Below are 25,544 nucleotides of genomic sequence, written 5' to 3' on the forward strand. Positions count from 1 at the left end.
GGAAATTAAAACTCTTGTTTAGCAGCACAAACCCAACACATGCTTATCTACTTAATATGTCCTGCTATATTTACAGCAGCTGTGGTTATTCTCCGGTGGGAAAGCACTAACTTTGACACATGTAACAGTGGCATGAGCTGATAATAAATGAATTCTTCTTTGGTGTGCCCTTTCACACCCTGCACAAGTAATTGCCAGCACGTTCACACCGTGCCTCAGGCTCTAAGTTCCGGGCTATAATTATAATTGTGTATTTGATTTGACAAAAAAAACTGTGTTGCACTGTTGGACACTGTTCGCACGGGAAGATAAGTCCTGATGTATGATTGGATTTGATCAGCTGTGGCTGGTTTGCAGTAGACTTGGCGATGGAGAGGAAGAGTCAACCTGAGCCGTGCTGGTTGCCTTCATGTCTTCCCCCAGGCTGCTCGGGCTCACTGAAGCAAACAAAACAATAAAAGTGACTTATGGGGTGTTTAGGGAGTCCGCCTGTTCTCCTGCATCTCAGTGTTGTTCCCCATCAACACAAGATACTAAAAACAGTGGCTCCTAAACGTAGAGATAAATAACCTTTAGTTAAGGTGTTCAAGACATTTGTATTTCTCTTTTTTATGTCACTCTCTACTTATTCCAAGCTTTGTTATGAATTAAATTACCCCACAGTATATAAAGCTGTTCAAATTAGCTACAATGGCAAAGTCCTTGCACATCAATGCATCAGCCTTGTGTCGGTTTGCTTTTCCTTTGTTGTTTGTAGTCTGTAACATGTCCTGTTTATGTGTTGGATTATGTTAAGCTTCTCAAAATATATACTGTCTTTATTTTTTCAAAATCTGATTAAGAATAATTCAATACAAACGTAGTACCCAGCTGTTTCAGTCACTTAAACAGCCTTTTTTAAAACATGTGACTCCTTTTTTTTTTGTCTAGTTCTGTTGGATTAAACAGAGGGAGGCTGTAGCCACAGAAAGGGTAGGGAGGTCTTCAGAAATCTGAAAGAGATTGACTAACAAGCTTTGGTTAGTTTCACGATTTGGTTGAAAGACATCATTTACATTTCCCTGCATGCGATCTTTACATTTCAACTTGTTCCTGCTTTTAGTGTCCTGTCTCTGTTTCTAAGTTTAGCTCCTGTTTTGAAAAAGTCGCAAAAGTAAAATTGAAGAGAAAGTCTGAGGCAGTCTCTTTCAAAGTTCACCCCTCCTCTTATCCAAGTCGTTCTGGATAATGGCCAGCGTTCTGCTCAGGCTGAGAATCTTAGATTAGCTGTGAGGGTTAGTGAACAGCGACGGAGGTTCTCTCCATCATTATGTGTGACAGCTACACTGTGATGTATGTTTGGCTGAAGTCAACAGATGGGATCATTCATCACACACAGAACTGTAGATGAAGGTGTCGCTCGTAATGATTTGATGCTGGTTCAGCAAGTTTGTCTGAATAAAATAATAATTACATGTTGAATAATGAGCCAAGCAACAGCAGCTTATATTTCAATGTGAAAACACTGTGAGCTCAATGCATGATTAGAATTTGATCTTTTATCTTTTTTATAAGATGTCCTGTGAAGCTCTGTGGGTTATTTTGAAGTTTTATAGCTGCGAAACTGAAGGACAACCCAAGCGTGCTTGTGCTTTTATGCATTCACGGTTGAAAGAATGAAAGGTCTGAGGGGAGCTTCAAAATGTGCTTTCACAGGTAAACACATACATTTGAATTCAACTTTCTTTTTGAAGGGCTCAGTCACCAAATAGCTCTGTTAGGATGGGATTGCTGTTGCAATCAGACATTGGCCGGCCCATATTTCCCCACTGCCCAGTCTGATGTCTGGGAGAAAATTGAAGGCAGTCAGCTGTAGCAGCGTTATAGCCACAGTACTCTGAGGCCTTTCATCTTTCACAGTATTCGTCAGCCGCAATAAAGACATAAAAAACCACTACTGCTTTTGAGTGACATATTTTGGGGAGAGAATGAGCTGTTTTACTGTCAAACAAATGTGTCATTTCTACCATTGTGTCTCGAATGAAAAGCTAATTAGGTATACTAAACCTCTTGATTTGTCAGAAAACATGTATCTCAGGGTGTATTCCATTAAGCCTTAAAGTTTACCATATCAAAAGGCATGCCATCCGAGATATGCCTATGGCACATTTATAAATTCCTATGGTTGCTATGTACTGTAAACTTCAAATGTACCATCCCATTGTGTACGTTTCGACAAAAGGGATGATGACATGCGCCTTTTTGAAATCGCCTTTATAGCACGCTTTAAAGCTTTCACTCCCCCTCACAACAGTAGCCACATTTTCTATTCACAGTATTTCTGAGACTGTCTTTGTTTTCAAAGTCCATGGTTGTTCAATGTCAAATAAAAACTGAGAACTGTTGATACACTCGAATACATTTTACTCTCAGAAATCCTCATCAGACCTATAAATCAGTAAAACAACATTAGAGCAGCGAGACTGTATTGATTCATAAAACCATATAGCATAATGTATTGGCACAATTTGAACATAAATCTGCACTTTTTTAGGCTTTCACAGTTAGAACGATTTGGCTAAATTCACAGACCTGTTATTTCCCATCAGCCACTTCACACCTACCTGTTTGTTCCTATCATTTGAAACATTACACGGTCAAGGATACTGTGTTCTTTTGTTTTTAGGGACATAAATCTGTGTTGGCGGCAAACAGCAGTTGGAACATTGGCAGATGGACTTGTAACGCGCCGCTGATGTGGCTGCACACAGTCACAGCAAAAGGGGGTGGTAAGAGTTTGATGTTGGTATCACCTCAGTCGTGCCGTAGGGGCCCCGGGGGTATATCGTATTATGAGGCAGCCAGACGCTACATCAAACCTGTTGGGCTGAAAGGTCACAGGAATGGCCTCTACCCATACGAGGAAATTAACTTTTTTATTTGACCCCATTCTGGCAGCCTGATTGATTTCAAAGTCCAAGCTCACACGGCTGAGAATATAATGTTTGGGCTAACAAATGTGTCAAACGTCCCATGATACACTTGTGTTGGGTTTCATTTGTACAATTCTGAATAATTAAAGGGTAATTCATCTACACTAGTTGTAAACCCCAAGATTAGCATGATTGCCATGAAATGAATCCATTTAAAGGTAAACGTGTTAAAACTCTACGACCTGCTTTTTAAACATGTAATGCCGTGTGCATGACCATTCAAGAGGCTCCATATCCCAACATCACGCCAAGAGCTTATTCATCTTTTATTTTCGCACGACAGCAGACAGCTTAAGCAGAGGAAATATTTGTACCACACGTTGGAAAAATGTATATGTGAAAACAAACAACAAAAAACTATACAAACAGAGAGGTAGTTTCTTCAAAAGCAAATTTGTTCCTTAATACTTTGTCATTTATGGCCACTGTGATCATACCGTCATACAAATAAATAGCTTATAGCCTGGAGTGTCAGCCCTTCTCAGTGCCGTCTTGATTCTTCGAGGTCCAGTCAGAGATCAGATCAGAGACTGTTGTAGTGATTTTGTCTGCCATAGTTGTTTCCCACCTGAGGGTCAGACCGCCTATATACTGTAGGGTCCAACATAAATCTAAAGGGTCATTTAATAATGCCTCCCTAATGACTCTCTATTTCTACTTGTGTTTTTTGTGAAATACTAAATATTGGAGTTTAAGTCTTTCAGGCTTTCAACAATATTCAAATTAAATTATTTGACAAAATGTCACTCAGGTTAGGGCTTGCAACATACTTAGCACTTATGAAGAGGGGTCACGTGTAAACAAAGGATCATTTTCAGGTTAAACTGCTCTGTGTATGTGTGTGTACAGGTTATCAACCAGGGCTTAGTAGAGACCCCAGAACTGCAGGGGCCCATTGACCTCTATAAGCCTACTTTGTGCAAACAGATTTTAAACTTTTTTTTTTACAAATATATAAAGGCATCACATTGATGTGAAAAGGGGCCTTAGTGTTGCCTCAATCAGCTGATTTGGAAATAATAGTTTCACATTTTGAGATATACACTTCTCTCTTGGTTGAATAAGCAGTTAGCTTAGCTAAGTTTTTACGCTTCATTTTTCCCATGAATTACACAAACAACATACAAAGCAGCCTTTAAACTTGCTATGAGGGTCACTAGCTGTTTCCTCTGGTTTGAGACTTTATGCTAAGCTAGGCTATCCATATATTTTTTGTCATTTAAAGCTGAAAAAGCATTTTCTTATTCCAAAATGTCATCTGAGGCTCCATCAGAAAAGGGATCCCTGTGTTGAGTTGTACATTATCTCAGTTTTGTGCTTATGTACTGTATGATGCACATTTTGAAATGATTAGGCCTTTGTTAGTATAAAGCAAATCTGTGGCCAACTGATATTGTGGCACAGAAATGTACAATAACCGCAAAGTGAATGGTAGAAGCTAAGTGGTGTTTAGGGGGGTTTTGAGTTTATTTCTACCCTGCGGCCCCAGAGCAGCCAAGTCCGGCCATGTGTGCATTTTTTTGGGGGGGGGGGTGTATAAACAGCTTGATCAATAATGAAACAGCTCTAAGCATTACAGCACACAAAAGAAATGTGGTGCTCACTATTCAGACTACTAAAGCCTGGAATGGGATCATATTAGCTTGTAGGAACACAGCAGGTGGTTGATGGAGCGCACTGTCATTACTGAATTACAACAGGACAATGAGACCTAACAGTGAGCAACAAGTGGCTGGCTTCTTTTTTTAAAATATATTTCCTTATCATTGTCAATGTGGTGCAGCAGTTCTGTTTCCCACCTAAAAGGATTTCCCCCACGACTTGCAGAGGATCTTCTGGAAGGCGCGTCTGAAGTCTCGGTTAAAGATGGTGTAAATAGCAGGGTTAAGGGAGCTGTTACAGTAGCCAATCCAGAAGAAGAATTTAAAGAGTGGGTCGGGGATCTTACAGGAGTCCCTGCACATACCGTACAAGCTGTAACTGAAGAAAAAGGGGAACCAGCACACAACAAACACCCCCATGACCACAGCCAGGACAAATGTAAACCTCTTCTCCCTGGCCTGCGAGACCTTTTTCCTGGCAAAGGAGCTCCGGCGGCGCTTCCTCCTGGAGGCGAAGAGGTCCATGGATTTGTTGCTGACTCTGGCGATGCGAGTGGACTGTTTGCAGCTTTTCTTTTGGTTGGCCCTCTTGGCCTTTAGGGAGTCCTCCTGCTGATGCGGCTTGTGACCTTTGCCCTCTGAGGAGGAACTCTCCTCCATGTCACCATCCTCAGTCTGTTGCATGATAGTGAGGGTGCCTTGGCTTGGCGTAGGCGGGCACTGACAGTGGCCGTTCTCTCTCTCGCCATGGTAAGGGGAGGTGGCTTTGCTCAGTCCATTTTCAGTTTGTGTAACACCATCTGGCCTGGGGGTTTTCCCAGACATGGTTCTGGTTCTGGTTTTGGCCACCTGATATATCCTGATGTACACCAGCACCATGATTATGCAAGGGGCGAAGAAGGACGCGATGCTGGAGGAGAGGATGTACCAAGTGTCATCATTGAGCTCGCACTGAGGCAGGGAGCTGAGATCCTTGTTGCTGTCTATAGAAATGAGCGGCGGAGAGGAGATGAAAGCAGATATGAGCCACACGATGATGATGATGCACTTTACGCGTTTGGGAGTACGCTTCAGGTTGTACTCTACAGCCTGCGTAACGGACCAGTAGCGGTCCAGGCTTATTGCGCACAGATGAACAATAGACGAAGTGCAGAACAAAACATCCAAAGCCAGATAAATACCGCACCAAACTTTTCCGAAATACCAGTAGCCCATAAGTTCGTTCGCCAGAGAAAACGGCATCACCAAAGTGGCAACCAGGATGTCCGCGGTGGCCAGAGACACCAGAAACAGGTTCTGTGGGGCTTTCAGCGCCCGGCTCGTCAGCACCGCAATAACCACCAGAATATTCCCAACCACGGTGAACAGAATGAGAAAACTTACAAGAGCCGCAATGCTGGCTATCGCTGCTAGTGAATATCCACTGTCCAGACTCCAGGAGGAATTCAGATGGATCACCGTGAACGCGTCCATTCCGCTGGCGTTTAACGAATCCATCCCGACTGTGCGCGCCTTATGTATATCCAGAAGTGGCTGAATATTGGCATGAATTCACATTCAGCCTTCTAATAACCGAGGAGTCCATCCAAAACGCGCAGCATCCAATTTACGAATCTGACGACATGGATAAGCGCGCATAGAAATATCCCCACTTAACGTCTTTGATGTTTAAATGCAGCAATTTGACCCCCTCTCAAGATTACTGATTTTGATAAAATAATAATATTCCGTGCCGCCTTTCATAGTCTTCTCTCTGATGGTGAGGAGTTGAGTGCCGGCCAGCCGCAGCTCTACTCCCTCAGCATGGTGCGCTCTCGCTCCTAATGATGCCCCATGTGTTGTTCTCATAAACTCACCCACTGCTGCCCCGCCCCCGCCACACAGCATTATTCTCACATTTTTGGGATGTGATATGGTTAGGGAACGACTACGTTTTAGCTCAAATTATCACAATTGTTAAATACATCCCAATATTGGATGTTACCCTAAATCTTTCAAAGGGAATAGCTCAATAAGGGAGACATCTGTGTTTTAAGTGGCTGACTTTCTAATAAAACACCTTTTTTTTTAATAAACCTCAGCTCAATACAATTTTCAATACTATAGGCTGCTTAACATTGCTAGTAACCAAGCATACAGGTTGTTAAGCTATTTGAGGTAAAACACAGAAATGTGTCCACAGAAACCTGACAGACACATGCATGATGAGATTTTTGGAGTTGTGTGTGTTGGCAGCATTCTCCAGAGGGAGAAAGAGTAGGAGGCTAGTCAGAGTGTGATGGGGGTGAGCTGAGGGAAGTTGGAGATGTGAGGCTTGTTGGGTTTTGGCGATGAGCTCATCAGGAGAGAGGCAGGCTGCTCATTCAGACGCACCATGTAGATAACGAATAGAAGATGGATTGATTTCAACAGTTGCCTCTTCTTGCACACTTCTAACGTGCTCCCACACAAATATACAGTATCTATACTTTCAACCCATCACACATTGTGTCTAATGTTTCTGTTAGTGCGTTTGTAAAAGCATGGGCCCCTAAAAGGATGAGGGGCAGACTTTAATGGAACGGAAACAAAAACCAGGTGCACTCTTTACCTTTTTTCCCATTAAAATGTACTTTTATCGCCTATAGAATAGCAGGTTATTGGTGAGGCTTTTTCCTCATAATCCTACTTTTCCCACTTCCATAGCTGTTCTCTATTCTGCACAACATTACAGTTCAGTGTAATGCATGGTTCTGTGATGGAAGTCAAGTAGCTGCCTTTTAGTTGTCAAGAGCTAAAAATGTTGAGAACTCCTCACTTGTAGTACAGATTGTTACATTTCACCAATGTTTTATAACATAAAATAACAGAAAAGTGGCACCGATGTTTCACACTATATAAAGACCTGAGGAGAAACAGCTGAAATTACAGTTTCAAAGTGCATAAAGAGTCTATGAATAAACCTAACAGAGCGTTATTCAATGGATGATCTTGCATGATCCCTACAAATCACAATAAATATCATTCATAATACAAAGATTTTTTTAAAGGTTATCCACGATTCAGTTGTGGAGTCAAGAAGATAAAATGCCTTAAATGGGACCCATGATAGATGTTCATTCAGGTTGAAACGTGACGGGAAAAGTATAACATGGTAACACTGCTCACATTTGTTCAACTCAATTTTTCCTTTGTGAGGAATGGTGTTGATATCCACATAATTGACCTGACAAAAGAAAACATTTGAAGCAAAAACCTTTTTGTATTGGGTTTTTATACTACATATTTTCTTCTGTACAATACAATGCATCATATCATCCTCTTAAAAAGTAAGGCTTTTCATCATTTAAATCAAGACTGAGGCAAAAATAAAATATATATATATAGTAAAAACATTAAACATGGAACAAAGTACCAACAACGACAGCATCTCAGGTGGTTTGAACAAACTCTTGTGTTGGAGTCCGAGTCCAAACTGAAAACCTCTGTACATAGATGGTCTCTTGAGCTTAGGCAGTAAAAGCGACAAAATACGAAAAAGTAACATTTATTTTTTTCGCCTCCAAAGCTTTGATTCACTCTCCTTTCTCAAGTTTATTGGGATTTTAAAAAGCCCCACTCTGTATTACTTAATGAGCCTGATTCCCAGAGCTGTAGACACCTGTGACAATACTCCCTGATATAACTTTTGAATACAATGCTCAGCTTTCTGTCCTTATTGAATATCAGTTCACCGACTTGAAAGACTCTGTTCTGAGAGTGAAAACCATAATAGGCTCTCATGATGCCTCATGAGAACTTCAAGGATTGAAAGCAATTCACGAAATCAGGGTTTACAATGACTTCTTGAAAAATCTATGATGCTCCTGGTAGATCATAGTGAACAGTGTTTTTCTGAGATACACATCACCCTCTTCAGGACTTAAATGTGTCTGTGTTTTTGGCATAATCCATATTGCTGTTATATTGTCTTTAGTAAATCTCTTTAATACTAAGGAGCAGGGCATGATGTTTTTTCCCTTTAATCTTTTTGTTTTGAAGCACACTTGATGGATTCTGTAATTAAAATCAGAGGTGTTTACTGATTACAAATAGGGTTAGTATCGACTTTTGGATACTGTTGTGCAGCTTTAGTAAACAGGTAACACTTCAGTATCTTTAGCAGTGTGTTGAACAGCGAGGTGAGAGCATGAATCATCATCTTACCTCATCCTTAAAGCCTGCTTGGGGAGTGGAACCAGTGACCTTTTGGTTCAGCTTGCCTCACTGCAACAGCTTCCATAACAGCAGACCTGCAGGTCCATGTTGCCTTCATAAATTCAGAGTCGCCATACGAGCACAAACCATATAACTCGACCCCCATGTGTACATTATTGATTGGAAGCTCTTCTCAATGTACTTATTTTCTATTTAAATGCTAAGACTCAATATTTAGATGTGAGTGCAATGTGCCATCACAGACAATTCATGTTGGTTTAAAGAACTAATTGATGTGAAATGAGGTCTGATTTTAGCCATAATTGCTACTCTTTTTCATCTTAAATCTCAGTGTCTGTAGGAATGTGTTTTTAATATATATTAGAAGCTTGGTCCATTGTTTCTTGTCTTATAGGTGGATGTTCTGTGTCCTGTTTGGTTAACCTGTTTTGGATATTTCCGACAGAAATTTCTTTTGAACACGAGTGGAGGGAATTTGTCCGAGATCAGATCAAATCATGACACATTACTGCACACGTAGCATCGTGAAGCTACTGATTTCACACATCAAAGTCTGTTTACAGACCCCTCTCCTCATGTGAAAACACTTGTATTGAGCCCTTTGTGGCTCCAGAGGGAATTGTCGGAAATGAACACATTAAATCCAGCTTTGTAGGCATCCATGTTTACTTGCTAGCAGTATCCTTTTAAGTGGAATAGTGTGAAACACTTGAAATACCCTGTTTGCATCCATCCTGTTTGTAATTCCAGAAGATAAACAAAACGGGTTCCAATTCTAAAGTTCTGTAGGACTTTTAACGGTCAGAACTTCAGTTCATTTAGTTAAAGGTTCCCTGTGGTCACTTCTGCCATGTCTAATTTGCTAATTTTCATTGTGTATTCTGTGCCCCTACTGTTGACTAGTGCTTTAATTTGGCTCTCTTCATCGTCCGAAACGAGAGACCCGTCTGCTCTGATTGGTTAGGCAGGGGGCTCATGTACAATGTATGGAGCGCTAGCAAACAGAAGTGCTACATAGTATGTTACCAAAGTCAACAAAGGAGTCCAATGGAGGCGTTTGAGGCACGGGGGAAGTGTGTGGGAGAGAAAAACGTTGGGGTTTTAGCCTTAGCAGACCATTTACATGCACAAAAACCTATAGAGCACGCTACAGCGAAGGGTAAACCCCAAAAAGCATAATAGCGCCTCTTCAAGATGAAAATATATCTTATTAAAGAGACAAAAGATGCAAAAAACATGACAGTGAAGATTATCCCGCCTACACCATGCATCTTTTGAAGCAAGGTGACAAATTGCGAAGCAGTTTTATCAACTTTAGAAACACGTCACGCTCCTTCATCTTGACCAACAGAACTATGATGCATCTCCTCGTGCATACATGGTGTAGGATAGAAGTAAAGCTTGCTCCTTGCACAGAGGATAAAATATATAGGGGCATAAGTGTCAAGTGGCGAGCAGCAGGTTGAGAAGAGCTGAGTAAACAAGCGTTCCCTGCGGAGCGCTGCAGAGGAGTGAGTGGCGTGTTAACTGAACACAAAAGCGCCTGAGTGAGAGCTCTGAATGAACCCTATTGTTGCCCGATCATCATGGGGCATAAACCTGACAAGTAGGAATTCAGAAATTGTAATTTTCTTTACTTACTGTCAGTAAAAAGTTTTTTATGATGTTAATGCGTCAACATCATCCACGTAAGAGAAGCTAGAGGGAGGAAAATGTTCTACCTACCTTTTAAGCAGTTTCAAACGCCAGCACCTCAGATGGTTTGAACAAAACGTTGTGTGGAAGTACGACGTCCGAGAAAATAAAGCCTCTTTACGTAGATGTTCTCCTGAGTTTAGGAAGTAAATATGCCTCTTCTAACCCACATCTACAGCATGGTGATGACAGCAAATGATAATGCCTACTTAATGAATAGCTTTGAAGTGGCTTAAGCCTGGTAATACTTAACTTACATGACATTGCAATATGCTAACAAAAAATAAACTTGCTGAATTGTATTTAAGTGTCTGAGTCGGCGACATTTAATACCAGATCTATCAATACATTTATTAAAATGAAATCATTAATGGGTTCTTTTCAATATTAGAATTCTAAAATGTGTTTGAAGGGTAAACGTGTTATTGTAGGATCCCTCCTGCAAAGCCATCGATTTACAGCTAAATGTGTTTGGTAGATTATGAGCAATATTCACGCACTGGCTGCATTAATGATGCTGTATATGTTTATGAAATATAGCCACCAGCTGACCAAACCCTCTTAGCCCACCTTGTGAGATGTTACATTTACTGGTGTGAATTTACTGCTTCAATTAGCTGTTGACCTCACACACAGTCATCGGTCACATTGAGTGCATCACAACTCTTCTTCATTGAATTTTAATATAGGAGGCTCCAATCCTGAGCAGACGGTACATAAAGCAAGCCACAAAAACACACACATATATTTGGAATTGATCTTGTTTTCATATGATATGTGCTTTGTCTCACATGTTAGTGACAACTCATGCAATGAATGTCAAGTGAAATTTAATGTCAGTTTTAGGGGCAGCTGCTGCTCCGACTGTCAACACTTCCACATTTTGAAGAGCCTAGTCACTGTGTTGGAGCGTCTGTGTTAGACCTGGAGCCACTCCAACATTTCCTTTAATCATCATCTGTTTCTGGGTACAGTACGCCTGAGGTCCAGTCCGGAAACATCAACATTATCACTCTAAAATTTAGAAGTGTTGACACTGGTATGTTCACACTTTTTATAAATGCAATCATTTCTCTCGGCATAAAATGTTTCTGACATAACGATTAAAAATTAAAGTTCAAGGGTGGGAAACACATCCGCCGTCATTATTTATTAAAACATAATCAAATTGTGGCCGGCAACATAAGCAAATAACCCAGCAACTGTCAACAGGTTTGATTACAATTTGGATACATTTTGATTGGTGTGCAAGAAAGCCAAACACGCATAGTCCCTTGGGAAGCAATAAGGATATTGGTTTGTTCGGAGCCTTTGAGGGGATTTATTTATGGAATTGGGCTTTGACTGAATATTATCGCTGAGGAACTTTCCCTCTGTTGTGGAAACTATTCTAGATGATGCCCATGCCCATCACGCAATGAAAACTAATAAGCAACAGTCGATTTAAAGCATAATTGCAGGGCATTGCTCTGTGCTTTGTTCAGTACTCAGTTTAATAAGAGCAGCGGCAAATGGGTCCCTGATGATGCAGGAATCGATGCATGGTGCTGGGTTCGGCTTCCACTCTCACACCAGTAAAGGGACGTTTACATTTTTCTCAGCAGTAACTTCTCTTTGAGGCTGTTCATGTTCAGGATAGGAACCCTGAATTGAGTCCTCCGCTTCACTGTTTCCTTTGACCTCAGGGGATTTAATTCATTTCAAACTTTGTAGGGGACAGGCTCCAATACTACAAACACATGCAGATCCTGGGTTATTACTTTGCATGTTTGGAAATCTAGTTTTTGAATTAAATCCTTTTTTTTAATGAATTATAATCTGGGGTGTGTATACCGTACTTATGGGCTTTATTTTTGTGGTTGGATGGTGACATCCATAAATAAGGGTTGTTGTTAATCACTTTAACACAACTTCATATAACTTCTGGTGTTAACTATAAGTTCCTTTGTGCATAAAAGCTCCCAAGAAATAAGGTGAGAGTTAGGTAGATCCACCAAAAATGAAATTACATCAACCATTTGAGTAATTTTTGATTTAATAGAGTTAGTTTCTAATTTTCTTGGTCTTACATTATAGGAAATCTGGTACTTCTGCTTTTTGGACAGGTGTAGGATATTCTGATAGGAATGTTTTTGTTGAATAATGATTTATATATTGATAGAACACACCATTTATTAATCAAGAACATATTCTGCAGATTAATTGATAATAATGATGATTGTAGCATCTAGTTGTGTGGCAATGCTGTGCCCTGTGTCTTCTTTAAGCAAATACCAGTTTATTTAAGATCAATGCAAACAGAGAGATAAGAGTGTGCTTAGAGAGGGTTTTGTGGGAGATTTTAGGAAGGCTGCAGCTTTTTGGATGAGCTCTTTGTGAGTAAGAATAGACTGAGGGAGTGACGAGCAACACATGGAAGGCTTGGTAAATGAAGTACAGCAGGTGTCACTTTGTTTTGATCAATATTAATGGAGAAATCATGTACGGGAGCAGTATTTCCCAGGGAGAAAGAGAGGCTCTTCAATGAGAAAGTGCAGAGAATAATAGAAAAATATCCTGCAACTGTAATGTCGGGAACAATATGATATCTCACATAATTTATGCACATTTTCAAGGCATTTCAACTGGCTCTGCACTTCATTAGGATCCCTTACAGAGCAGCTGCGCATTTTCTGCCTTTCATTTGTTCTATTTAATAGAAAGACAAGCTCAGAGTTTTCCATCATGTGATTCTGGCTGTCTCTCCACTACGAAAGTCCCCTCCTCATCAGTAGTCTAATCTTCACTGAGTGACATCAGACACGGGGAGGTACCAGCCTATCAGAACCCTTTAACTGCAGATGGGTCACTCAGAAGGCTCTTAAGATGGATAACTCGTTGGAGACTCATCAATCATGCAGCCAAGGTTGATGAGGGCATTGATATCTTGATTTTATTTTATTGCACCCAAAAGAAGCTAAAGGGATTTCCCCAAGCGAAGGCAAAACAACATTTAAAACAAAAAAATGCAACGTCATGTTTTGGACTGCTGGGCTGAAGATCTTTTTATGTATCGGGCTATATTAAACAATCTGGAACCTGTGAACCTCACTACTTATAAATGTGTTTAAATGGTCAATTAATTATCACTATGGTTGCCTATTAAATGTCTGTCAATTAGAGGATTGATTAATCAAGTTTAATCTCTAATCCCAATCTATGAACAGTTTCTTCATTTAAATTAAAATACTTCTGGATGTAATTGGAATAAATTGATCTATATTCTATATGATATAAAAAGATCCATTAGTCATTCCCTTAAGTACAAGTGTGATTGATTTGCTTCTGAACCAGCGCAGACCAGAACATTAAACTCAGTATTAAACGCTGAACCGCTTACTTGGCGACGGTCAGCGTAAATGGGCCGCCAGCTCTAACCACTGAGCTTTCAGACGGCCCTATTTTGGTGATTTCAGTGATCAAATTCTATAAATCTTAAACTAAAATATAAAGCAATGAAAGGAGGTATGAAATATCACGCTTGGCTGTTTCAGTCCTTGTACTGTAGTGGGGATGAACATTACTGTAACCATGACATCATCCATAAACATGTCATGGCCCACCAATATCTCCTGTCAGTGAACACGTCATTGATTTCTGAGGTTGGTTCTTGTTGTCTAAACCATTTGACGGTAAATTGATTTTCACGTTGTCATTAATAATTTCTGGTTCACTGCCATGACATAAGGCATACTCCATGTGAGACTTGTAGTGTAATATTAGCATTAATTAAGCTTGTCATTCTACCAACATGAGAATTCTAGAAGATTAGAAGAATAAAGAATATATCAATATTTGACGGTGACTTCGTGCCTCACTTATTATTCATGTAAACTTCTTAAATGTGTTTTCTTAGAGAATAATTAAGTCTTTTTTACTTTGGTTAATGTGTGTACACAAACGTTCAATCAGGTCCTGGACATGCAAATTGAATACTCGCCTCATTATGCGTGTGCTTTGTGATGATAAATCCCCACCTTGTTTAGAGACCAGGATGTAAATGAAATGTCAATAGCGTTGTTGTTTGGACGCACATTACCTAACAGCTGTTTATGCTCTCCATTTCCTCCCATTGTGGTTGAAGTAGATTAGTTCAAGCTGGCTTAGCTTTGATACTTTTATTAGTTTTTTATTTCTGCTTTCTGTGGTGGTTATTCAGGAGATTAAACTGGCCTTGATAATCTCTGTATTATGCATGTGTTTCCTAATTCAATCAAACAGATAGAAATTGTTCTTTTCGTACGAATGTGCGTCACGATGTATGAGTAACAGTGTTAGCGCTTCAGGGACCCTTTGGACATCAGTGTTCCTCGCTTCTCCAGTAATTTGCTCCATATTACATCCAAATTAGAAACAACACTGATTCCTCGCTGACCGTCAGATTGAGATATTCTTTTGAATTGTTCTCATTTTTAAAGCAAGTGCCTCCCTGCTCAAGTGTCCTTGAGCGAGACCCTGCTGCAGAGGGAGTCGTGCGAAAAGACGAATACAATTTTACAATTCCCTATTTAGAAATTGAATATATAGCATTGCTTTATTATAATTAATAATATCCGTTATTTTTTATATATATGCAGAGAAGCATAACTGTAAGCTAAAGGAAGAAGTTATTGCTTTCATGTGTATTTGAAATTCAAATGTTCTTAGTAATAAGTCTTGCTGAGTAATTGATTGGGCACAGATTATCATTATTCTTTAATCTTAGAAGAACTCTTACCCGATGCTTTGCTTTCACAATCATGTGAAATCTTCATGTCACTCATCATAGACTATGCTCAGCATGGGAGCAGAGCAGGTGGTAAGAAAAAGTGCTCTGTAAAAGTCTGAAAGAATTACAACGTGATTCACTTTGGAATAAAAAATGCTCTGCATGGGATTCCACCAAAGAATTCATTCAACATTTATTTGACCAAAGAATAAAGAAGTGAAGGTCTTGTACTTTTGTCACTGAGAAAGTTAAACTGTTTTCTTTAATGTTTGCAGCTTCTCTGTAGTTAGTGCCTAGTTTTAAGTCATTAAAGAGGTCCTTTCATGTCCTGCCTGAAACACCCGATTGGATAAGTCTAAATATCTTTGACCTCAGAGTTTTTATTTTAACTAAAGATTCTGTTTTTATGCAATGTTAGATTAGTGAATACTGTATCATGCACTGATTTCCCATTCACCGTTAAACCCTAAAATAATGCCTATAATATAACCCTATCAATCATACTGCCCTGGGTCTGGCATCAATTCTCTGTGGCAGGCAGAAAACTCAACAAAGAGTAATGGGTTAGGATTATTTGGCATGCAGTAAATAAAATGTGTGTAAAACTTAAAGGGATTTTGTTCTTGGCCAGCATAGTAATACCTCTTAAAACCACTTTTGTTTTAACCTTCCTGTAGGCAGATGTATTTGTGGTTGTTCAAGAATATTAGATTTGAAGCCATCATGGGTTTTTCGCTGTTAAATTTCACTGGACCTGCAGAGTTGAACATCACCCACAGCTTCAGCATCAGATTGTTCATTATTTAACTCCCTCGGGCATGAAATAGGATCTAAAATGGGCTCATATTATCATCCTTAGATTATCTAGAAGTCAAGCAATGCAGCAAGATGGGATGGAGACGATGAGAGTGCATATCAGCGTGTGGTCATATGGTTTTCACGTGCCTCATTGAATACCATTAGTGACCAGAAGTCTCGGCTTTTTCTGGCCTCGCCACGGCTGGAGAGGTCCTCAAAAATGTTGTTTTTAACTGTGCCTTAAAAACACACTGGGAAATACATTCATAATTCACCAGCAAGAAAACTGGACAACAAAATCACCAGTTGGTATCTGAATCGTTGTTGTGAGGGGGTATGTTAATATCACTCTTGTTCTTATACTTGCTCACATATTCGTTTTAACACCCTTTGAGACATTTGTGTTGGGTTAGACAAAGTCAACAAAGTATATTTTTTATCATATTTTTTGATACACTATTGACCCATAGAGGTTTTGCCATTTTCTTACTGGTGGGTTTCATAGTTAACTGTTTCCTGTAAATGTGTATTTGTAACAGGGTTTACAATTTTACTTTGTTTTCACCCAATTTGATCAGTCATCCTGTACCATAGTTTATAACAGTTACCTTGGTCAACTACATTAAACTAGCCTTTCTAAGGCTTTTCGACATGCCAAAGCCTGCTCAAATGTGATTGCTCAATAACAGTGATTGGCCAGACACAGAACACCTCTGATTGTCCCATTGCGTTCAAAGTCTGCAATCACCAAACGGATACCTCAGAGGATATCCTGACCCAGCGAAGTTATGCAAGGCAGGTCAATAAAAGTGATGTGATTCATAACAATGTTCGCTTACATGTGAAGCAACCCTAACCCCCAGAGACCAGGGTTAGCAAAAGGGCGGTGTGCTCTCTTTAACAGCTTTAGAATACATTAATATGTTGGATTCTGATGTCTTTGCTATTCAGTGCATGTTGGTGTGTCTTGTTAAACGTTGCCCACAGAGTAAAGGAAACAGAGTGGTAGACAATTATTCATCTGTTGCAAAAGAACTTCCCAGTAGATCCTTGCATCTGTCTACCCCTAATCAAACCTTGTTTAATTGATAACGTTCAAGACAAGACTGTGGCTCTGCAGATCCACTGTGAAGAAGACAAACTGTCCCTGAGCATCACAGCAGATAACACATCCAGATTAATATTAATGCTCTCGTCTGTGTTAATGGTCTGACTTCGCTGGTTTGAAATCCTGCCACACACTTCAGAGGATGAGTTTTGTCAGCTGTTTTAAAGTCTCTCTGTATTGGCAGAAACTGACTTGGGCGTAAGAGAAAAAACAACTCTACTGATTAAAAACATTGTATTTCATGTCCAAAAAAAACATTTCTTCTCAGAAAATACAAAGAGATCTGAATCATTTCAGCCAAACAACTTGAGAGAAATTCCAATGGTTTTTAAAATGTTACCCACAATAGACCCAACAAAGCTTAAATAAAAGTAAGAAAGTCTTTACAGCATGGGCCTTCGACAACAAATGTATACAGTCACTTTATGGGACCTGCCAAATGTATTTCTGAAAATAGTCAAAATACTACAATGAGTTCCACTTAATTCCCCTTTGTTTTCTTAATTACAAAGGGATCTTGTGCAATCACGTGAGCTATAGCCAACATGCTAAAGATGACACCAATTACGACCAACTAGTTAGCTTCAACTACATATTACTATTGTAGTTTTATTTGCATCATAAAAATACAATTTCATACATGGCCCTTTTGGTCGGCCTTCCCACTGTTGTGCGCCCAGTTAAATATACATTTAGTTTAGGGTGCCTGTTCTGTGCTTCAGCTCACGGCTCCATCTTGTTTTTCAGCTAACAGATCCTGAAAAACATGAAAAAAGACCTCCACATCAAAAGTAATTGCGCTCTAACTCCTCTTCAGAAGCTTTGAGTAACTCATTGTAGGATAACAGTTACATTTTCCTGAGAAGAAACACGATTATTTCCATAAGATAATTGAAGTTTTTCAGCATCGTACCCCGATCTTCGTCGCTCACTGTGGGCAGAGGAAACAAAAGGCTGACTGCTTTGTAAGGCCCTGCATCAGTTCATTGAGCTGTGAGCGGCTCAGCAATGCCACACATCAGTGAATCATCTGAGCGTCTGTGCAAATAATGTCTGGCACTGCTTGAGAATGAAATAATGAAGCACTGCTATCCCTCTGATGTCGCCACAACGCTCGCTGTTCACTTGCACTAAGCCGCTTGCTTGAATCACTTCAGCGAGCAGGAGAAAAGCGCATGTGAGTGCGGACGTGTTCCCCATTGCCATTCCTGAAAGGCGTCAGAGTCGCTCCCACAAATTGAATTCCACTTGCGACAATAGCTCATGCTGATAACAATAAAACACTCAGAAGGTGGGGGGGTTAATAGAGCTTTGTTTTAGCCGCCTGGCGCCTGTTTCTTTCGCAGCAGCCTTGAGCTGAATTACACCTTGAGCTGAATTACAGTTTAATTGCTGTTGCGTCACTGAATATTTACCGGTGCATATTGGGTTTTATAAGTGTTTTAATTAATTTCACAAAGCAAATAAACCCTTCAACAATAAAATGATTTAGTAATCACACTAACAACAACCAAAGGACGAGAACAATCAGTAGGCCTACAGTCTGATTCACTTCCTGTTGGATTTAAGTAAATGTGTACTGTAGATGCAGAGCAACAAATTATTTGTCATATCTAAATATTCTTTGTCCTATTTTTAGTCAGAATTCAGTGAGTAAAATAAATGAACTCAGGTGTATTCAAGTACTTATTAGTTACTATTCCCAAAACGTCATGAAGGTGTTTTTCCGTCTTCCAACCCCCAAAGAATAGGTAGTAAACATTGGAGTAGCCAACAATATAGGCAAGGGGTTTTCGCCTTTTGGAAAAGAGCCACTCCCCCAAAATTATCTTTATAAACTTAAACATTGGACCTTTCTCAATATGCGTTCTTGTCTGTACTCGTTTGCTCGTGTTCTTGTGAAACGTCATCTCTTGCTGCCCAATTACTGTCCCAATCCCAAATTCGCTTTCACCAAGAACGGATAAAGTTCCCGGATGTATTCCCGGAAATGTTCTCGACACGCCCATTTTACCAAGGATGCATCGGATGCTAATTTGTGTTAACTCGGCAGCGAGTATATCCCAGCATTCATTTCGGCATTCAAGCGAGGAGCGGAAAATTACTCGACGCTATGAACAACGGTACCTTTTATACTATTTTCGTATGCTATTTCATTCACTTTGAGGCGAGAAATCAAGGGTTTAGATTTCAAATATTAGCAGTTTTACGAAAATCGATGGCGAATTCAAAATCTGCTTAAACGTTTTCGAGTTGAGAAGCTCCACAATTGTGTATTGCGCAATACCAGCAAGTACGTATCGTCTCAAACCGCCAACAGCGCTCTGTGTGCTGCTCAACTTGCAAGTTCATTCTTCCAAGAACAACTCGCAAGAACGTTCTCCCCAAGTACACAGGTCCGTTCTTTGCATTCTTGGTATTGAGAAACGCATCCATGAAAGTACCCTACAGGATTTTTGAGATAAGTGCTAATCTTGCGATGTTATCCTGTCATTACAGCTGTTGAACGCCAGATCTGGCCAGAGGCCTCAAGTGGGAATTTATCTAGTTAAAATGCTATTGCGTTGACAAAAACTGTGTGCACTTGCTTTAAAATATCACCAAAAGAGAATAGGATGTATGTCTATACCAGATTATGAGCCAATCCATCTTTTAGATGTTGAGGTATTACCCTGGATAGGTAATAAATATTGACCTTGGGGTAGTACAGGAGGAAAAGTAAGGGTTTTCGAAGTCAGTATGATTCTTCCTTTAGGAATGAATTTCTTTACATAATTTCTTGTTAATCAATACAAATTGTGATATTTCAGTCTGGGCGGAAGTGGTAGTGCGACCAAATCTGACGTGGTTGAAAGAATATGTCTTCTGAGAGATCCCTCTATGCAATAGTTTAATAGCAAGTTGAACTGTAGCCACATGATTATGATAATGTGCGTGTTTTTATCATCATATGTGTTCATGTCCAGTGAAAATAAAGTTAAAAGTCGTGCATGTGAACAGCATGCCCTTAAGGCTGCACTGTACCATTGCTTATTCTAAAAAGGTACTTGATCTGTTTAACATTTGACAGTTTTTTCAAAAGCAACCTTTATATCCAGTGCCATATCAATTATGTACCCTGAATTTAGGATATAAATACTCGAGATTAAAAAAAAAGCCATAAGTAAGGATTTTAGGATGTTTATGAAATGGATTTTAAGGGTTTCATGGTAACATATGAGAAATGGCGCATTTCTTTTCTAACTCAAGCTTGTTGAAACACTCCTTCATAATAAATGTATTCCACATGCCCCAGGCCTGATAAGAGACACACTCAGTTGATTATAAGCTGATTAGGCCTGTTATGAATCATAGGGCACATTGTGCACAGAACCATCTTCTCTCTTAATTAAAACCCAACGCCTCAGTGATGAGCCCAAAAAGTTTGATGATTAAAAATTCACTTGCATTACTTTCCAGAAACCATGTTTGTTTGCTCCGCCCAAAGAACATTACAATTTCGTCTTTGAGCCCTTTCTCATGCGGGCAGACTTGGCATGAATTGTCAATGCGTGCCCTTTGTGAAACCACCAAGATGCTTTAGAGCCTCAGAGCCTTTTCTGGGCAGCCCTAAGGGCAGATTCCTTAATTGAAAGAGACCAGGAGAACAAGGGATAGGTAGGTAAGGCTAAGAGGTTAGAGTTCTTCCTCTCCTTCAACAAATGAAGTGCCTGATAAATGTCAAGCCATGGAAGGCCAGGATCTGAATGAACATCGCTCTCGAGTCCTTGAAATGTCAATTTATATTCCTGCAAAGCAAATTCTAAATTACTACTGTACATAACCTCTGCTTCAGTGTTTAAAAATCTGGATCTTTTCCTAAAAACATAACTGCGCTAAAGGATTGAACTAGGGTCTTTTTACAACTGATTTTCCGAACCATGGTTTGTGTTTTTGTCATATTGTAGTAATTTTGTCCATTTTCTACCTCCTTCATGTTGCTTCTCTTCTATCTAGACACTGGCTTTCAGAACTGTTACTACTGTTATAGGTCCCAGTGTCCAAAATCATCCCAAAAATATGTATACTTTAACAAACCACACCCTGGATAAATTAGATTCTGACCAAGATGACTTCTTTTCATTTCACCAAGAAAACAAATACTCACAAACTTCTTTTTTAATGAGAGATATTGAGGTGTTTTCTATTTAAGTCGAGTTAAGAGTTGCCGGGTAGTGTGGGAAGGACACACTGTGATTACAAAGGAGCATGAAAAATAAAACAAGTTAAAAATTTACCACCACATCTCGCCATAAACCTCCAAAAAACATCAGCACTTTGAGCTGTTTCTGCTCATGTAAGGAAGATAAACGAGGTCCCTGTTGTTTCAAATTGGAGGCTGGAAACTGTGGTACTTTGAAGTTGTAATCCTTGTGGACGATTGGTCAACGCACATGAGCACTGGTGGAGGCTTCAGTTTAGGTCATGCTTGGAAAGAAATAGCTTGTAATTCTGACCGCAGCAGAGAGCAAATGTTTTGACAGCTGTTCCAAACGGAAACAGATAGGTGAAAAGCCAGGGTTATAGGGCCTCTAGAGACCCAACGGTGTGCTACAAATGTTTATTCACCAGTTAATATACATTAAATTATCACAGCCCATCATTTTCTGCTTTTTTTGGGGGGTTTGTAAGGCAGTCAGAATCTGAGGCCGGATTTGATTTAATGAAATTCTTAAGGATTATAACTTTGATGAATAGAGACAGGGGTTTATTTGATAAAGGTATATGATAGTTTACGATACTTGTCCTGAGACAATCCAGCAAAAAGGATGGTTGAATTTCTTAAAATAGGAGTAACCGGCTCATAGAAGTTTTTGCGAAAGTCTGGAATTTGATCCTGCAATTTATTTTACACAAAGAAAAACTCCAACAAAAACAACCAGCTCTCCTCTATCAAACTCAGTAAGCCTCCCAATACCTCAAACTTTGATTCAGCCTCTGAGAGATATAGACTTATGTGCTTTTTCCCTTCACATTTTTTTTTAAACCTCCCTGGTACAAACAACAGATAAACTTAAGTGCTTATCCATGTCCGAGCAAAGCCTGAGGATCAACAGTCAAAAGCTTTTTTTGCTCTCTTGCTGAAAGGACAGGTGTCCTCCTGCTCTTTTGTGGCTTTGGATTGGAGCCCTCTGTCTCTAAAGACTAAAAACATAAGAGGTTTTTTGAGGATGTGTTTCTAAATCATCACATATTTTTCTTCTTCTATAAGCTTTACTATTGCCAACAAACCAAAAAAACTGGAAGCTTGGAGTTTATAAAAGTGGAACATTGTGTAGAGTGTATTCTTTTAAGCAGAACCCTTTAATTATTAGAATCCCAATGATATTTCCTCTTCATTTTGATCTCAAAACGTGCCCAAACTACTAGAAAGGCCTCGAATAACAAATTCTTCATGGTGTCTGTATGCTACAATCTGGAAACGAACAAGTTTTAGCGTCAATAATCCAAAAGTATTACCAAACTCTTCAAAGCCAAAGCATAGTGGGTATTTTTCCTGATGTTCCCTATCCGTCTGCTTTTATATTTTGCCTGGAGGACTCTTGAGGGAGGGATTGGGTTAAGAGGGTCTAAGGTCACTCTTTGATGAGTCGCTGCATCTGTGCCTCTCCCCCTAACACCCCTCCAAACTGCCACGCTGACAGTCACCTCGAAGGCTCTCCTGACATGTCACGGGTGTAGCTACCTCATTTGTAATCTGCACACCTGGGAATCTCCAAGCACTAAAGGACTACTCGTGTATTCAAAATCATTGTCTTCATATAAATAGTATTTGATGTCTTTTCCTTTTTTTTTTACTTTGATCCTTGGCGGTACGAGATTTAGTTGGTATTCTTATGTCATATGGCTTGTTTTTGAGGGCACTACCGAACAACGCAAACCTTTTTGTATGATAACCTGAATTTGACAGATCTCGAATGGTTGCGAGGGAGGTTGAGACATGACTTCATATTGTAGGAATGTGTAAAATGTGTTGAGGAAATGGTGTTGATGCTGTGTAAAACTTATAGAGGAGATAGATGGGGATGGAGAGGTGCCGACTTGATTTAATTGACCCTGAAAAACCTCTTTTTTGTACCTAGTGATTACGGCTGATGAGATGTTCTGTTGTTCTCTGCATCGGAATCTGCCGTCTCTCATTCAGTTAGACGCTTAACAAGTTGGCTCGAGTTGTGGCTCATAAGACTACAATCAGTATGAAATAATCATTGTACCACAAGGGCAGAGTTCCGATAATGTCAGGTGAAAGTAAAGAAAACTTTACTCTTGAGAAGGTATTTAATGATAACAAGTCTGAGAGTGTATTGCTAAAGATATACAGCAACACAGAGAACAATGACTCTCACAAGGAACAAAAACCTCAGGAGTTAAAAAACAACCTAAAATCTGTTATTTATTTAACTGAATATTATATAAACAGCAAGTAAAAAGTCCCAAAACAGAATGATTCTATGTATTTCTTTTTATGGCAGTACATTTGTAGCATTTGGTTTAAAAGCAATTTTAACTAATATATTTGTGACTGGTTCATCTACTTTATTCATATATCAGTATCGTCTCTTGAACAGAACCTTGCTTTCAATACATATTGAGGTAAAATCAGGAGAGATGATCAAATATTGAACAATGTGGCAAAACGTGTACAATTTCCAACAAAGATATATACAAAATAAATCAGATCACCAATACGTGCAACCGCTGAACTCAAGATGTTGCAGAATGGGACAATACCTGCTGCCCTGTGACTCCTGATGCTGTTGACAGATGCTCCAATAGGGCAGTATCAAGATTACTGAGAGGCCTGTACTAAAGTAGTCTGCTCCCCTCTGATGGTTTCCTGGTCCAGCGTGGGGACAGCCATATCGATTCTGTCCCATATTTTGATCCATTATCCGGCCTCCTGGAAGCCTGTGGTTATCTGGTTTCCCTTCTGATAAGCAGGTTGAAAAAACAGCCACCAAACTTTGCAATTATAATAAGATGTTTTCTCAATCAGTGTTTTCCCAGTGGCTCATGATACTCCTACAGCAATAAAATCAACGTGTCCCGCCATAAATACAGTTACACACACATAGCCGAGCTGGTGTTGTTGTTGTTGTTGTGAGTACTTGTGTTGTCTTGAAGCCGGCTGTCTTAATGACACTACTAAGTCCAGTAATTGCTTTATAATGACTCTGCCTTCCCTTTGCACGCTTTTAGTTATATTTCTTTAACGAGGCACTTTTCATATAGCTCTGGGTATTTCCCTGGAGAGTTTAACCAAACCAAGAAATCAAAGCGCCCGACTCTGAACGAGTCTCGAAGATTGTAGATTCTGGTCTTTCTTAAAATAGCACTTCTATTTAATTTGAGCAACTTTATCCCAACAGTCAAATCCATAAAGAAAATATTCAGTTAAATTCAGTTTAAGGGTTAGTTCAAGATTTTGGGGAAATTAGCTTTATTTCAAAGAGTGGAGCTGCCTTCACTTGATGAGGAGTTTTCTCTGCTTGGTGATAAAGTAGGACACACATCTTTATCACAGACATGGCATCAGTCATATACCCTTTTGGCAACATTTGTGGTCAAAAAACTACCGATGTGTTTTTAAGTTTGCAATTTAAAATTGGCTAAGCCTCCTAACTGTTTCGTGAGGTGCTCCAAATTGAAACAGAATTGTTTTTATTACCTAGTAGGTTTGCACATTTGCTTGGGTATAAATGGTGCATACAAAGAACAAGAAAACATAGCAAAAAATAGTACTATTCTGATCCTATTTATTATGGGAAAAAAGCCAATATTAAACTTTGTTAATAATGAACTAACAAGTTGGAATACAGAAAAAAAGCTCACTCATGAGCTTAGCAATGCTGCCATTAAAAATACACAGTGTGGAACAATAGGACATAAACTCATTAAAAGATCTGCTGCCAAAGGCACTGACTACGGTTTTATTTCAAAATACATATCTATTATATCTCTCTGTGAGTCTGCAGTGAAAGCTAGTCAATGTGGAATAACATTTCTGGCTAATTCAAAATGTCAAAATGCGTACTCTATCAAACTCTATGTGAACACCTATTATCTCTTGTTATCACACATGTCAATATCCCTTGGTAAAAACCTGCATCGGAATATATTAGATCCATTTCTTCATGAGAATTGCAAACTGTTGCAGATGCCATCTCGCTGCGTAGGTCCATCGTTCATAATCTGTTTGTTGAGGTGGCATGCTGTGATTACTCCCACTCATCATCGCTTGCGTGGAGTGAAAGGAGAAGAGATCTGTGATTTAAGTCTTTAAAATACAGCAGTGCATTAAAGCAGCTCTGAGCTCCTGATGCATCCTGGTAGTCTTGAAAAATGGAAACATAATTGAGTGACAGTAATGAAGGGTTAACCCTGAG

General features: G+C 39.5%; 1 protein-coding gene and 1 long non-coding RNA gene across 5 annotated transcripts in view; one reads left to right on the plus strand and one right to left on the minus strand.

Annotated features, from left to right (window-relative positions):
* Window positions 1-25,544, plus strand: part of LOC134876249 (uncharacterized) — a 101,401-nt gene that overhangs the window by 49,436 nt on the left and 26,421 nt on the right. For 2 of the 4 annotated variants that reach the window (XR_010167385.1, XR_010167387.1), the window contains one exon: window positions 2,666-3,337. The exons of the other annotated variants lie outside the window; for them this stretch is intronic. This is a non-coding gene — a long non-coding RNA (uncharacterized LOC134876249). Of the gene's footprint in view, window positions 1-2,665; window positions 3,338-25,544 lie in introns of those variants that run through there. 4 annotated transcript variants of the gene reach the window in all.
* Window positions 4,772-6,342, minus strand: LOC134876247 (alpha-2 adrenergic receptor). The gene has a single exon (XM_063901194.1). It carries the CDS (start codon window positions 6,068-6,070, stop codon window positions 4,772-4,774), a length of 1,299 nt encoding a protein of 432 aa, XP_063757264.1. The 5' UTR covers window positions 6,071-6,342.

The sequence above is a fragment of the Eleginops maclovinus genome, chromosome 14 (assembly GCF_036324505.1).
Source record: "Eleginops maclovinus isolate JMC-PN-2008 ecotype Puerto Natales chromosome 14, JC_Emac_rtc_rv5, whole genome shotgun sequence".
In the NCBI taxonomy this organism is placed as follows: Eukaryota; Metazoa; Chordata; class Actinopteri; order Perciformes; family Eleginopidae; genus Eleginops; species Eleginops maclovinus.